At 43.3% G+C, this 15,993-nt stretch overlaps 1 protein-coding gene across 1 annotated transcript; it reads left to right on the forward strand.

The window, feature by feature from the left end:
• Positions 1 to 4,519: 4,519 nt before the first annotated feature.
• LOC112260864 (pre-mRNA-splicing factor 38B) lies at positions 4,520 to 12,713 on the forward strand. The gene is made up of 6 exons (XM_024436227.2): positions 4,520 to 5,341; positions 6,640 to 6,708; positions 7,177 to 7,328; positions 7,913 to 7,973; positions 11,166 to 11,401; positions 11,532 to 12,713. Exons 1-6 carry the CDS (start codon positions 5,117 to 5,119, stop codon positions 12,274 to 12,276), a joined length of 1,488 nt encoding a protein of 495 aa, XP_024291995.1. The 5' UTR covers positions 4,520 to 5,116; the 3' UTR covers positions 12,277 to 12,713.
• Positions 12,714 to 15,993: the final 3,280 nt, after the last annotated feature.

Genomic DNA, 15,993 nt, shown 5'->3' on the forward strand with positions numbered 1-15,993 from the left:
GAGGTATTTTGTAATTTACTGTTTTATTGTTTGGTATGTTGCTGCTTGATATGGTCACTGTGTAAAAAGTGTAGTATTTCACACACACAGGTGTTTTAACTGACAAAGTGTGGCAATGAGCTGGTTTCATTTTCCACAAGGACCTTAAAACTGACTAAAGATCTATACACAGACAGCTTGCCTGACGTCACCGACCTACAGGTGCCCTGTTCTGTCAAATGAACAAAGATGAACTGGCATATCTGTTTAGCTATACATGGAGGCCCAAGAGGCAAGCACATCATTAGCTCAAGAACATTATTAAGATTCTATGAGCAGAGAAATTATATAAGTGCCAGATGGGGTTGCCTCTTGGCTCCTTACGATGAAGTAATGAAAGGAGGAGAAAGCAAAGGGAGGAGGAGTGTCAACATCAGATGGAGGTGAAGAAGATGTCCTTGAAGCTATAGATTAGGGTTAAGGTTTCGAATCCTCAGGAAAAATGGTTATACAGTAAATGTACTATGCTCTATGATCCCAAAACGGACAGTTCAGTTCACACTGTGTTGCTTTGATATACAAAACTGTATTGGGAGAGAAGTCTCCTTGGTCAGAAAACGTTAATCTTTTCAGAAAGCTTATTTTCATACAAAAACAGGCACTCCTAGCAACAACTCCTAGTAAGTAGGAGGGAAAACTGATTTAGGGACAGTAAACATGGTTGACGTTTTGAAAGTGGAAAGTGGGGCAAGTACAGCTTCACTCAAGAGAAGATGGAGTCAGTCAAGTACAGCGATCAAACCAAGATGTTAAGAGTCCTACCAACCATTAACTATCTGCAAGGCCAAACATGACATTTCTATAAATGTTTGTCTTGTTCAGTGCTTTGTTGAAATACTGTTTGTGGAGTTTGTTATATCCATGATGTAAGTGTTACATCATTCAACTTCACATTCAGACTAGTTCTTGTGATTGTGTATGTTAATACTCTGCATTTGTCGGTTTTTACTGGTATGAATAAATTAGAGAAAGAATGCTCTTCAAATCAAATGTTATTGGTCACAGACACATGGTTAGCAGATGTTAATGGTCACATACACATGGTTAGATGTTAATGCGAGTGTAGCGAAATGCTTGTGCTGCTAGTTCTGACAATGCAAACAACTACCTTATACACACAAATGTAAAGGGATGGATAAGAATAGGTACATATATATACAGTGGGGTAAAAAAAACTTGCACAATTGGTGGCTGACTAAATACTTTTTTGCCCCACTGTATGTCTATGTTAGTGATGGCTGTTTAACAGTATGATGGCCTTGAGATAGAAGCTGTTTTTCAGTCTCTCGGTCCCAGCTTTGATCCACCTGTACTGACCTCGTCTTCTGGATAGTAGTGGAGTGAACAGGCAGTGGATCGGGTGGTTGTTGTCCTTGATCTTTTTGGCCTTCCTGTGACATTGGGCGCTGTAGGTGTCCTGGAGGGCAGGTCGTTTGCCCCCGGTGATGCATTGTGCAGACCGTGTTACCCTCTGGAGAGCCTTGCAGTTGAGGGCGGTGCAGTTACCGTACCAGGCCGTGATACAGCCAGACAGGATGCACTCGATTTTGTATCTGTAAAAAATGTATGAGTGTTTTAGGTGACAAGACTAGTTTCTTCAGCCTCCTGACCTCACCTTCTCCCTGTAGACCGTCTCGTTGTTGTTGGTAATCAGGCCTACAACTGTAGTGTTGTCTGCAAACTTGAATATTTGAGTTGGAAGCTTGCATGTCCACACAGTTATGGGTGAACAGGGAGTACAGGAGAGGGCTGAGAACGCACCCTTGTGGGGCCCCAGTGTTGAGGATCAGCAGGGTGGAGATTTTGTTTCCTACCTTCACCACCTGGGAGCGGCCCGTCAGAAAGTCCAGGACTCAGGATGTTAAACTTTTAATGACTTTCTTGTTTGTCCAAATCATACCCTTATCGTACTGTTTGTACCTTTATTATGTTGATATCCTACTTTGTTGTTTTTACGGTTATTTCTATAGACTGATGTTGCAAGTGCAGGTCCCACATTGTTCAATGTCCTAAATGTTGGAAGATTGTTATTTCTATACTGTATCCCAATTCACAAACACACATGCTGTGTTGTTCTGTAAAGTAATAAAACAATACAATTTATTTAAGAAACAACAGCTCTTGCTCAATAGATTTTGATTTTTTTCCCTATCCCTATGCTAAACTGTGGCCTACTTTTCCTTCCTGGCAGCTACAAAACCCAAATGTAGTATGTATGTTGTCATGGTGAAAACGTGTTTCTTGTTTTCGATACAATAGATATCCTAGTACTTAATTCAGTCCCATGGGATGGGAATATTGATGGATGGATGCTTCAAAAGCAGCTAGTGATATTTAAACAGTGAATCCATGCTGGCTCAGAGAGCTGTTACATAACTGCTGTCAGTAGTACTCAACACAGTGGGGGTTGAGAAAGGGCTCAGGGCTACTCATCACCGCCAGTCTGGCAGTCCTGCCGCTGGGTGAGATGCTTACAAAGTACCAGAGGACAGATGGCTGGCTACCGTGGCTATATACTATCACTGGCAGGGAGGGAGCGTTCCTGGAACACAGAGCTGCTACAATAGATTGTAAATGTGATGCTGATTTTTGCAGCGTGAAAAGGCCCATATATTATAGCAAGGAGGGGAGGAACGGATACATGCAGTGAAGAACTGTCTTTCAACCCACCTTTAGAATTGTGGGAGAAGGGACTTGCATGACTGGATGGTCAGAGAATACTGCAGTGATTAAGGGGGAATGAACCAGCAACCCTACCTCCTGTGTAAGAAGGGCCCAGACATCATGTTAGAAGCTGTAGTTTTCAGGTCTCTCCAGAGATGTTCGATTGGGTTAAAGTGCGGGTTCTGGCTTGGCCACTCAAGGACATTCAGAGACTTGTCCCAAAGCCACTCCTGCGTTGTCTTGGCTGTGTGCTTAGGGTCGTTGTCCTTTTGGAAGGGGTCAATGTTTTCAAATGGAGGAAGAGTAGTCGGCATAAATCAAAGATTGACAGATTACTTGTGTACATAGCTAGGACTGAAGGTATGTAAATTATGAAAGACACAGTAGCTACCCCAACATTGAACCAGTATCTGGGCCGAGGAGGAGACGATGAGAATATGACCTACTCCAGTGCTAGCCTCTCTACACTGGCTTCCTGTTAAGGCAAGGGCTCATTTAAAGGTTTTACTGCTAACCTACAAAGCATTACAAGGGCTTGCTCCTACCTATATTTCCGATTTGGTCCTGCCGTACATACCTACATGTACGCTACGATCACAAGACGCAGGCCTCCTTATTGTCCTTACAATTTCTAAGCAAGCAGCTGGAGACAGGACTTTCTCCTATAGAGCTCCATTTTTATGGAATGGTCTGCCTATCCATATCAGAGACGCAGACTCTGTCTCGACCTTTAAGTCTTTATTGAAGACTCATCTCTTCAGTAGGTCCTATGATTGAATGTAGTCTGGCCCAGGGGTGTGAAGGTGAATGGAAAGGCACTGGAGCGACGAACCGCCCTTGCTGTCTCTGCCTGGCCGGTTCCCCTCTCCACTGGGATTCTCTCCCTCTAACCCTATTACGGGGGCTGAGTCACTGGCTTACTGGTGCTCCTCCATGCCACCCCTAGGAGGGGTGCGTCACTTGAGTGGGTTGAGTCACTGACGTGATCTTCCTGTCTGGGTTGGCGCCCCCCTTCGGGTTCGTGCCTTGGGGGAGATCTTTGTGGGCTATACTCTGCCTTGTCTCAGGGTAGTAAGTTGGTGGTTTGAAGATTTCCCTTTAGTGGTGTGGGGGCTGTGCTTTGGCAAAGCGGGTGGGGTTATATCCTGCCTGGTTGGCCCTGTCCAGCGGTATCGTCGGACGGGGCCACAGCGTCTCCCGACCCCTCCTGTCTCAGCCTCCTGTATTTATGCTGCAATAGTTTGTGTCAGGGGGCTAGGGTTAGTCTGTTATATCTGGAGTATTTCTCTTGTCCTGTGAATTTAAGTATGCTCCCTTTAATTATCTTTCTTTCTCTCTTCTCTCTGAGGACCTGAGCCCTAGGACCTTGCCTCAGGACAACCTGGCTTTACTCATTACTGTCCCCAGTCCACCTGGCCGTGCTGCTGCTCCAGTTTCAACTGTTCTGTCTGAGGCTATGGAACCCTGATCTGTTCACCGGACGTGCTACCTTGTCCCGGACCTTCTGTTTTCGAAGACATCACCTGCTGTCTCTAACTCTGAATGATCGGCTATGAAAAGCTAACTGACATTTACTCCTGAGGTGCTGACCTGTTGCACCCTCTACATCCACATCCGCATTATTGTTTGACCCTGCTGGTCATCTACGAACGTTTTAACATCTTGGCCATGTTCTGTTATAATCTCCACCCGGCACAGCCAGAAGAGGACTGACCACCCCTCAGAGGATGGTTCCTCTCTAGGTTTCTTCCTAGGTTCCTGCCTTTCTAGGGAGTTTTTCCTAGCCACTGGGCTTCTACATCTGCATTGCTTGCTGTTTGGGGTTTTCGGCTGGGTTTCTGTACAGCACTTTGTGACATTGGCGGATGTCAAAATAGCTGTATAAATACATTTGATTTATTGATGACCTATTCAACGTCTCCCCCTCTGCCCCAAACACACAGAACAGGAGAAAAACATAATGAAATGTATTACTATAAGAAATTACAGTAAATTATTCAAAACGACTATCATTGCATGCTCACCAATCAGTGAATGCAGTGAGCCAAAGATCTTGAATTCCTCGATACAGTTACTGTACTTTGGTACTCATTCACGAAAGTCACTCATTGGACGAACGGCGTTCGTTGCCTTTTCCGGTCTTCTCCCGGCAGCGGCAGTTACGTGCGTACCATTTTCTCCTACTGTTGCCGAAGAAACTCAGCTAGCAAGATAGATCTACAAAGTAAGGTTTTGTGGGCCATAATCTGGTGCTAGGTTATTGTAGAATATAGTTTTCCGCAACTATTGACGGTTTCAAACCCCGCTTTAATGGCGTTATAGTCAGAAGCATCGATTGTGTAAGCTAGCTAGCGTTAGCAGATAGCGGCTAATTTCCCGCATTTGTGGATCGACAGCCTGGGATCCTCGCATTATGGCCAACAACACTGTAGCCGGGAATCAGCAACAAGGACAGGCTGTGAACAAGATTGGCCCTAACCCTGGAAAACATGGCAACAACTTGCCTCTCTGGGGCAACGAAAAGACTATGAACTTGAACCCTATGGTCCTCACCAACGTGCTCTCATCTCCATATTTCAAGGTTCAGCTCTATGAACTGAAAACCTACCATGAGGTGGTGGATGAAATATATTTCAAGGTAACCAGAACGATGCTGGCTAACGTTACTATACTAGCTAAAGTTGGTTAGCTACCTTAGGTAGCGGTTTGAACGTATGGGTAAATTGCTAACTTAACTGGCTAAATGGTTCAGTGGCAGGTAGCTAGCTTTTTCTTAACGCTGTTTTTCATATTATAATTTGTCAGTATCATCTCAAATGGTTCCTAACGTGTTTGTTAGATAACTAACTTCGCTAGCGTGCTAGCCACCGCTAACCTGACCCTATTTTCAGTTCTGTTTACTCATTTGAGTGGGTTGCAACGTTAGCTAGCTATGTAGCTAAGTTAACTAGCTAACGTCTCTTAGGTTTTCCTCTACGGTCTGTAGCTAAATGAACTGCTGATAATTAAAATTGTGTTGGAATTAACGTTACTGTAGCTAGTTAACGTTAGCTGGCTCGCCAGTCAGGTAAACTCTAGTGTTATGTTAGCCTATTAATACTCGCTAACTACATTTAGCGCCTAATTAGTATTGCTGAAGAGATCTTTCCGTAGCCCGGGCGCAGGCTCAGTCTTGAACGTGAACAAGCATCGCTTGCAATACGGTTTTGGAAACATAAAGAAACGTAGCTATTTTTCATATCAGCGAGAAATTGTTCTAAAAATGTTAATTGGGGCGACCACCCGTGCTCATTAGCTATCCAGCATGCTCCGAACTAACCCAAAGGCCGGCAAATGGCGAATTTTACCGTTGAAAGGCATTGTATCCCCCGTGGACCGGTTTGTACGTTCAGGCTGCAAAGGCGTCGATTTCCGCCTTGTCGCGATTTAATGGCGAGAAGGCAGTTAAAAAAAGGGAAGTGTGTGTACTTTATGAAACACTTTTCCACCATGGCTAATGCCTAGGAATGCTAGTCCCAGATGTTGCATATCGTGTTCAGTCAATCGGGGTGCCGAAGTCTGTTGTTGACCTCTGGCTGAACGCTGGGCACATCAGGAAGGAGCATTAGACGCTCTAGGATGGCAATAGGCATCCGAACACCTGTGTATAACACCTGTGTGTAACAAAAGAAAGCCGACAGAAACGTGTTGTAATTGAAACATGCTGTCGACTGCAACTGATAAAGCCTGTTAAAAACAATGTACAGTAAGTATATATTTAGCATTTGTGAAATGATTTTGATGTGATTGGAAAGTAAAGGGCTGCAAAGGCGTCTTCCTGATGTGCCCAGCGTTCAGCCAGAGGTAAACAACAGACTTCTGCAACCTGAATGTGATTCACATGCATTGATTTTGTCATGGGGTCACCGTGATTTAAAAAAAAAAATGTGTCTGTAGGTGACTCATGTTGAGCCCTGGGAGAAAGGCAGCAGGAAGACTGCTGGACAGACTGGAATGTGCGGAGGGGTAAGTTAGAAAGTACGTGCCTTTTGCCTCCCCCTGTTTCTCTGTCCCAGATGATGGGGGTAACAGTCACTCTCTGACTTATGTCTGATTTAATGGCTTTAGCTGTCAATAGAATCAATGTAAGTTACATCCTGACCAGAGAAGCTATTCTCTGCCTAATTGTGTTCATAAGTGCATCACATACATTTCACATTTTTTACATTATAGTCATTTAGCAGACGCTCTTATCCAGAGCATCTTAGTTAGGTGCACATACATACATGCATGCAGACACACATACATACACACATCAAAAGTCAGTAGTTGATAGATGACAAACTCAAGCAATACACTTAACTTAGCTGTGGAGTAGGACCGTGTTGAAAAACGATAATTCCCCCCAAAATGTAGAGGTCCACTACAGATATATGTTAGGAACACTGGTCCCAAAAATCGAAAAAGGTCTGACACATGAACCTCTGTTCTCAGGTGCGTGGAGTCGGGACAGGCGGCATTGTGTCCACGGCCTTCTGCCTGTTGTATAAGCTGTTTACCCTCAAGATGACCCGCAAGCAGGTGATGGGACTGATCACTCACAACGACTCGCCCTACATCAGAGCACTTGGTTTCATGTACATAAGGTACCACTCTTTTACATTTTGGTTTATGTAAAAGGCAAATGTCTGCACAAAGGATAGAACCTATTGGACTTGTTTTTATTTGGTTGTAAATACATTTCACTCACCCTGTTCTAATGGGTTGCAACCTCTTTGTGAAATGCTCAGCAGCCATTTTGCAGTGTATAGTTGCATGCCTAAATGATACCATTTTGTTCCAACATCTCTTTATTAATATGTTGTTACATTAACTACATGTCTTTTCCTGGAATAGAGGTGTTATATAAGATGTGTTCGCAGGCAACAGTAGGTAGCCTAGCGGCTAAGAGCATTGGGCCAGTAACTGAAAAGTTTATGGTTCGAATCCCAGAGCAGACTAGGTGAAGAAGAAAAAAAAATCTGCCTGTGTCCTTGAGCAAGGCTCTTAACCCTAATTGTTCCTGTATGTCGCTCTGGATAAGAGTGTCTGCTAAAGGACAAAAATGTAAAAACAGTATCTACCTTCAGATGGTTAACATCGGCGTCAAGATGCAGGCGGAAGTCAAAGACGTCTACATGTGTTATTCAATGGGATGCTCAGTAGTGTGTTATGTGTGCGTTTCCTCCAGATACACCCAGCCCCCTGCAGACCTGGTGGACTGGTATGATGGTTTCCTGGATGATGAGGAGGTATGTCCACACGGGTAATACTTTCATGTTTCTCTACCTTTCACTAACAAGTCTGGCATGATCCAAACTGTTGGCTCTCAGTTCTCTCCTCGTTGTGATGCTCAGAGCTGATTTTTCACCTTTGCCTTCATTTGGCTTAATTGTCCCCAGTCCCCCTCCCCTGCGCAAAGTTGAGTAGTTAGGTCATTCACTCTGCTCTGCTGCCTGTTTTTGTCAGGGTAAGTATATTTGACGTAGAGTTGAACCATACAGTCAAATTCTGTTAACTAAAGGCATGCCCTTTGTGTTTGCCAAGATGCAATCAGGACTTGTTGCACAAACTCAATTAATAAAAAATCAAATTTGCACAATTTGACATTTTACACTGAAATGTGTAACATTGTTTCTCCCAGGCTCAGATTTTTATTTATTCTAATTAACACATTTTATTTTCAAATATAACTACAGGTATATTTCAACACATAAATCCATTGCTTTGTTTTCTTTTCTCTGACACCCTCCTACTTAAAGGTGCTACACAGAATTCTTTGGGGAATTTTTGCATTGTAATTCCAGAAAATGTCCTTAATTAACATATATGGCACTAATTATGGAATGATAGTCTTTCACAGTATTACTTATCCACCAGTGTTGTGATTGGATATTCACATAAGCTGTTTCTAACTTTGTGGCTGTGTTATCTAGTGGAAATGGCTGCCATTTCCTGGTTGCAGAAATTCTGCAGTGTTTCCTCAGTTTCAGTTTATTTGAGAAAACAAGCACTGAATAGTGTAGGTAAGCATTGTGCCATTTATATCACTGAAATATTTTTTAATAACAGCAAATATTGTTTTTACAGCTGAAGTTGGTGTTCCAAAACAAGTTACTTTCAGTTTTGGTCCACCAGTTTCAAACAGCTGTAAAAAAATAAATATATATATTTATATATTAATTTTATATTGAAAATGCATTTCACAGTGATTTAGATGGTACAACGACTCCCTACACTGTTGTGCTTGTTTTCTCACATAAACTGAAATTGAGCAAAGAGTGTTTGGGGGGGGAAATCCAGACATGAAATGAAAGCCTTTTCCACTAGATAACACAGCCACAAAGTCAGAACAGCTTTCCCAGTTTGACAACAGATGCCACTCCGGTGGGAGAAATCAATAGGCACTTATATAACAGCCAATCACAACGCTGGTGGGTAAGTAATACTGTGAAACACTATCATTCCACTATTAGCACCAGATATGTTAAGAGCATTTTCTGAAATTACAATACAAAAAGATCCTATGTGTAGCACTTTTTAATACAATTGAACAATTTTCTGAGGAGAACTTTGTAGTAGATGTTCAGTGCATTCGGAAAGTATTCAGACCTCTTGACTTTTTCCACATTTTGTTACGTTACAGCCATAGACGTTACGTTACAGCCACATTCATAGACTTGTCCCGAAGCCAGTCTTATGTTGTCTTGGCTGTGTGCTTAGGGTCGTTGTCCTGATGGAAGGTGAACCTTCAACCCATTCTGAGGTCCTGCGCGCCCTTGCGCAGGTTTTCATCAAGCGTCTCTCTGTATTTTGCTCTGTTCATCTTTCCCTCGATCCTGACTAGTCTCCCAGTCCCTGTCATTGAAAAACATCCCCACAGCATGATGCTGCCACCACCATGCTTCACCATAGGGATGGTGCCAGGTTTCTTCCAGACGTGACGCTTGGCATTCAGGCCAACGACTTCAATCTTGGTTTCATCAGACCAGAGAATCTTGTTTCTGATGGAGGCCACTGTGTTCTTGGGGACCTTCAATGCTGCAGATTTTTTTTGGTGCCCTTTGCCAGATTTGTGCCTCAACACAATCCTATCTCAGAGCTCTACAGACAATTCCTTCAACCTCATGGTTTGGTTTTTGCTCTGGCATGCACTGTCAACTGTGGGACCTTATATAGACAGGTGTGTGTCTTTCCAAATCATGTCCAATAAATTGAATTTACCACAGGTGGACTCCAACCAAGTTGATGAAACATCTCAAGGATGACCATTGGAAACAGGATGCAACTGAGCTCAATTTAGAGTCTCGTAGCAAAGGGCCTGAGAACTTATGTAACTAAGGTATTTCTGTATTTTATTTTTTTGTATAAAAGCCTTTTTCACTTTGTCATTATGGGGTATTGTCTGTAGATTGATAAGGGGGGGGGAAGTATTTAATCCATTTTAAAGTAAGGCTGTAACGTAACAAATACTTTCCGAATGCACTGTATCCTCTCTGTGCATTCAAACCTTCAATTGGCTGGATATTGTTTGTCAGACTGTGCAACCAGGCCTACTTTCTTGTTCTGATGCAATATTTTAACCTGACATCCTCTGACATCCTACCCAACTGGCTAATTCCCATGTTCTCTTCTTTAGATGCCCCTTGTGCAGCAGGTGAATTGGATAATGTATCTCTCAGCACTGTTGGTTTGCGTGTGTGAGTGCAAAACGGCTGTTCTCTACCCATTCAGACCTGGTCTCTCTGTAGTTGCTGTGCACATACCTACCTACCTACATGCCTCCACTCTGTACTTGCACTGTGGCCAGCGTCTCCCTGGACTGTCGAGAGAACTAGGAAGGAGGAAGCAAAACACTTTCCTTAACCCTTATTTTGTTGCCTGCCTACGGATCCATCTCAATTGTCCATCTCAAGTCGCTTCCTCTCCTTGTCTCACCCCCATCTTTACTTCCTCTTTTAATGCTAGTGCAGATGGAGGAAACGATGAGGAGAGGAAGCCACTTTAGACTATTGAGATGCAACCCAGGGTGTTTTCAGTTATTTTGTTAACATATCGTTGTGTAAGAGAGCTCACAGTGTAAGTACAGACTTTTCAGGACAGCCAGACAGATTAAATGAGAGAAACCATTTTTCCATTTCCATACTATTATTTCCTATAGTCAGTATCAGGCACTAGGTTGAATTATAAAGCAAACACATGATAAGGATTGATATGTGAGCATATTAAGCTAGATGAAATCAGAGGTGAAGGTTCAGTACTTGGTCATCACAAATTATATTTGATTTCTAATTGAGTCATGGAGGCAAGTGTTAAAAAAAACAAGGGACTAGGAAGATATGCTGAATAAATATGATAATGAATGCAATGTCTTTTGTAGTTCTGTTTTGCATCTGTGTGTGTTAATAACGTTTTCAATACCCCCCCCCCCTCTATGTTCTCAGGAGCTGGATGTGAAAGCCGGAGGCGGCTGCGTTATGACCATCGGTGAGATGGTCCGGTCGTTTCTCACCAAGCTGGAGTGGTTCTCCACACTCTTCCCACGCATCCCGGTGCCTGTGCAGAAGATGATTGACACACAGATGAAGGCAAGGCCCCGGAAGGTTCCTGAGAAGGTGGAGGAGCCGGTTGAACCTGTGCCAGAGGAGGGACGGGTGACAGAAGGGCGTCGACGCTCCCGGTAGGAAATGGATAAAAGCCATTCCGAAGAATATTCTGTATTATGTGGATCGCATCTCTGTCAATGAGGGAGGGTTTTTGCTGTTCATGAGGCTGATTTTTAGGTTTGTTTCTGTTTTTCTATTGGTCAGGAGCCCCAGGAGGTCCCCCAAACGGTCGAGGAGTAGGAGCCACCACCGCGAACGAGAGCGCCACGGCCCAAGCTTCGACCGCGAGCTGGAAAGGGAACGTGACCGCCAGAGGAAGGAGAGGGAGGGTAAGGATGGGGACAGGAGAGGAGGGGACAGGGAGAGGGAGAGAGGGGAGAAAGAGAGGGACAGGGGAGGAGAAAGGGAGAGGCGACGGTCCAGGAGCAGGGAACGCAAAGGAGAGCGGAAAGACAGGGAGAAAGAAAGGGAGGGGGGCGGGGAGAACGACAGAAGCAGGAGGAAAGACAGGGGCAGTGACAGAGGGAGGGAGAGGTCCAAGGACAAGAGGAGCAAGGGAGAGACTGAGGACAGGAGACACAAAGAAGAGCGGGATGAGAGGAGGGGGCACAGGGAGGAGAGGAAGGCCAAGCGCTCCAGTCGGAGCGGAAGCAGGGAAAGGAGACACAAGGAGAAGTCCAAGAAGAGAGGAGAAGTCCAAGAAGAGAGTGGAAGCAAGAGCAGGGCCGAGGTGGGGGAGAAGGAGAAGAGCAGGAAGAGAGAGCGCAGCCATGAGAGGGGGGAGGGCGAGCAGCGCTCACACAAACGCAGCCGCAGCAAAGAGCGGAGCCACCGGCCACGAGAGCCCAGCAATGGGAAAGACCACGGGAAACACAGAGAGCGCAGGAGGAGCCAGAGCATGGATAGAGGAGAGAGGACGACACAGAGCGCTAGGGCAGAGTCCCCTTAGCTCGTCACAGCTCTTCTCTGCCTTTCTCTCTTCATTCATTTGTTTTACTTGTTCGTGTAGTCTGCCACGTATTATTAAAAAGAGAAGAAAAAAACATTAGCACGAGAAACTACCTGGACTTGTCTTTGGCCAACGTAATGTTACTTTATGTAGATCTTTCTATCTCTCTGCCTTTCTCCTCCCTTTCTAGACCAGCGTTACTTTTCATTCGAGACGGTTGTATTAGAAAAAAAATGCCATTTTAAGTTTTATATGGTTTTGTCTCTGGAAAGTTCCAAATTGCTTTGTACATACGGGTCTGAGAATGTTTTAAATCCTACAGAGCAACCTCCAAAGGTGAATTTGTACCATGCACTGAGCCGTACTGATATTGTGCTGTGTTTGGTTAAGTGCTCTGTTGCATTTTGTTTTCTAATTAAACAACTTTTACAAAAGGAGACGTTGTGTGGGATGATTATGGTTTTGTTGAGATGTAATTCTTAAAGCTGTAATTCCTTATTCATTTACACAAGTACTCCTCTAAAAAGGTTTTATCTGGTACGATCTCACTCGATTACACGAGTACTCCTCTTCAAAGCACTTCCAGATCTAGGGGATTGTATACCATGGTTATAATGTACTGCTGTAATGTCTGCTAAATTACTAAATAACGGACTACCGTAGTGTGCTAAATGACTAAATAACGGACTACCGTAGTGTCTGCTAAATGAAGAAATGGACTACTGTAGTGTCTACTAAATGAAGAAATGGACTACCGTAGTGTCTGCTAAATGACTGAATAATGGACGACCGTAGTATCTGCTAAATGACTGAATAATGGACGACCGTAGTGTCTGCTAAATGACTAAATAACGGACTACCGTAGTGTCTGCTAAATGACTGAATAATGGACTACCGTAGTGTCTGCTAAATGAAGAAATGGACTACCGTAGTGTCTGCTAAATGACTGAATAATGGACGACCGTAGTGTCTGCTAAATGACTAAATAACGGACTACCGTAGTGTCTGCTAAATGAAGAAATGGACTACCGTAGTGTCTGCTAAATGACTGAATAATGGACGACCGTAGTGTCTGCTAAATGACTAAATAATGGACGACCGTAGTGTCTGCTAAATGACTAAATAATGGACGACCGTAGTGTCTGCTAAATGACTGAATAATGGACTACTGTAGTGTCTGCTAAATGAAGAAATGGACTACCGTAGTGTCTGCTAAATGACTGAATAATGGACTACCGTAGTATCTGCTAAATGACTGAATAATGGACGACCGTAGTGTCTGCTAAATGACTGAATAATGGACGACCGTAGTGTCTGCTAAATGACTAAATAACGGACTACCGTAGTGTCTGCTAAATGACTGAATAATGGACGACCGTAGTGTCTGCTAAATGACTGAAAAATGGACTACCGTAGTGTCTGCTAAATGACTGAATAATGGACGACCGTAGCGTCTGCTAAATGACTGAATAATGGACGACCGTAGTGTCTGCTAAATGACTAAATAACGGACTACCGTAGTGTCTGCTAAATGAAGAAATGGACTACCGTAGTGTCTGCTAAATGACTGAATAATGGACGACCGTAGTGTCTGCTAAATGACTAAATAACGGACTACCGTAGTGTCTGCTAAATGAAGAAATGGACTACCGTAGTGTCTGCTAAATGACTGAATAATGGACTACCGTAGTGTCTGCTAAATGACTAAAAATAATGGACTACCGTAGTGTCTGCTAAATGACTGAATAATGGACTACCGTAGTGTCTGCTAAATGACTGAATAATGGACTACTGTAGTGTCTGCTAAATGAAGAAATGGACTACCGTAGTGTCTGCTAAATGACTGAATAATGGACTACCGTAGTGTCTGCTAAATGACTGAATAATGGACTACTGTAGTGTCTGCTAAATGAAGAAATGGACTACCGTAGTGTCTGCTAAATGACTGAATAATGGACTACCGTAGTGTCTGCTAAATGACTGAATAATGGACTACTGTAGTGTCTGCTAAATGAAGAAATGGACTACCGTAGTGTCTGCTAAATGACTGAATAATGGACTACCGTAGTATCTGCTAAATGACTGAATAATGGACTACCGTACCGTAGTGTCTGCTAAATGACTAAATAACGGACTACCGTAGTGTCTGCTAAATGACTGAATAATGGACGACCGTAGTGTCTGCTAAATGACTGAATAATGGACGACCGTAGTGTCTGCTAAATGACTAAATAACGGACTACCGTAGTGTCTGCTAAATGAAGAAATGGACTACCGTAGTGTCTACTAAATGAATAAATGGACTACCGTAGTGTCTTCTAAATGACTAATTAACTAACTACCGGAGTGACCTACGAGGTGCTGCACTCGGACAAGGGTAAGAAGAAGCAAGCCTATCATGTGAACCTCCTCAAGGCCTGGGAGGAGGCCTCTCCAAGGGAAAGTCCTTTCTGGTCTGCAGAGTAGAAGAAGACTACCGTAGTGTCTGCTAAATGACTAATAAATAATGGACTACCGTATTGTCTGCTAAATGACTGAATAATGGACTACCGTAGTGTCTGCTAAATGACTGAATAATGGACTACCGTAGTGTCTGCTAAATGACTGAATAATGGACTACCGTAGTGTCTGCTAAATGACTGAATAATGGACTACCGTAATGTCTGCTAAATTACTGAATAATGGACTACCGTAGTTTCTGCTAAATGACTGAATAATGGACTACCGTAATGTCTGCTAAATTACTGAATAATGGACTACCGTAGTATCTGCTAAATGACTGAATAATGGACTACCGTATTGTCTGCTAAATGACTGAATAATGGACTACCGTGGACTACCGTGTCTGCTAAATGACTGAATAATGGACTACCGTAGTGTCTGCTAAATGACTGAATAATGGACTACCGTAGTGTCTGCTAAATGACTGAATAATGGACTACCGTAGTGTCTGCTAAATGACTGAATAATGGACTACCGTAGTGTCTGCTAAATGACTGAATAATGGACTACCGTAGTGTCTGCTAAATGACTGAATAATGGACTACCGTAGTGTGCTAAATGACTGAATAATGGACTACTGTAGTGTCTGCTAAATTACTGAATAATGGACTACCGTAGTTTCTGCTAAATGACTGAATAATGGACTACCGTAATGTCTGCTAAATTACTGAATAATGGACTACCGTAGTATCTGCTAAATGACTGAATAATGGACTACCGTATTGTCTGCTAAATGACTGAATAATGGACTACCGTATTGTCTGCTAAATGACTGAATAATGGACTACCGTAGTGTCTGCTAAATGACTGAATAATGGACTACCGTGTCTGCTAAATGACTGAATAATGGACTACCGTAGTGTCTGCTAAATGACTGAATAATGGACTACCGTAGTGTCTGCTAAATGACTGAATAATGGACTACCGTAGTGTCTGCTAAATGACTGAATAATGGACTACCGTAGTGTCTGCTAAATGACTGAATAATGGACTACCGTAATGTCTGCTAAATTACTGAATAATGGACTACCGTAGTATCTGCTAAATGACTGAATAATGGACTACCGTATTGTCTGCTAAATGACTGAATAATGGACTACCGTAGTGTCTGCTAAATGACTGAATAATGGACTACCGTAGTGTGCTAAATGACTGAATAATGGACTACCGTAGTGTCTGCTAAATGACTGAATAATGGACTACCGTAGTGTCTGC

This window comes from Oncorhynchus tshawytscha, linkage group LG10 (assembly GCF_018296145.1).
Source record: "Oncorhynchus tshawytscha isolate Ot180627B linkage group LG10, Otsh_v2.0, whole genome shotgun sequence".
Classification (NCBI taxonomy): Eukaryota; Metazoa; Chordata; class Actinopteri; order Salmoniformes; family Salmonidae; genus Oncorhynchus; species Oncorhynchus tshawytscha.

What these genes read in the sequence shown, in the direction of transcription:
- LOC112260864 (XM_024436227.2), top strand. Translation starts at nt 5,117, where the DNA reads ATGGCCAACAACACTGTAGCCGGGAATCAGCAACAAGGACAGGCTGTG. An exon ending in AGACTGGAATGTGCGGAGGG is followed by an intron (nt 6,709 to 7,176) that starts GTAAGTTAGAAA and finishes CTCTGTTCTCAG; the next exon opens with GTGCGTGGAGTCGGGACAGG. An exon ending in GTTTCCTGGATGATGAGGAG is followed by an intron (nt 7,974 to 11,165) that starts GTATGTCCACAC and finishes CTATGTTCTCAG; the next exon opens with GAGCTGGATGTGAAAGCCGG.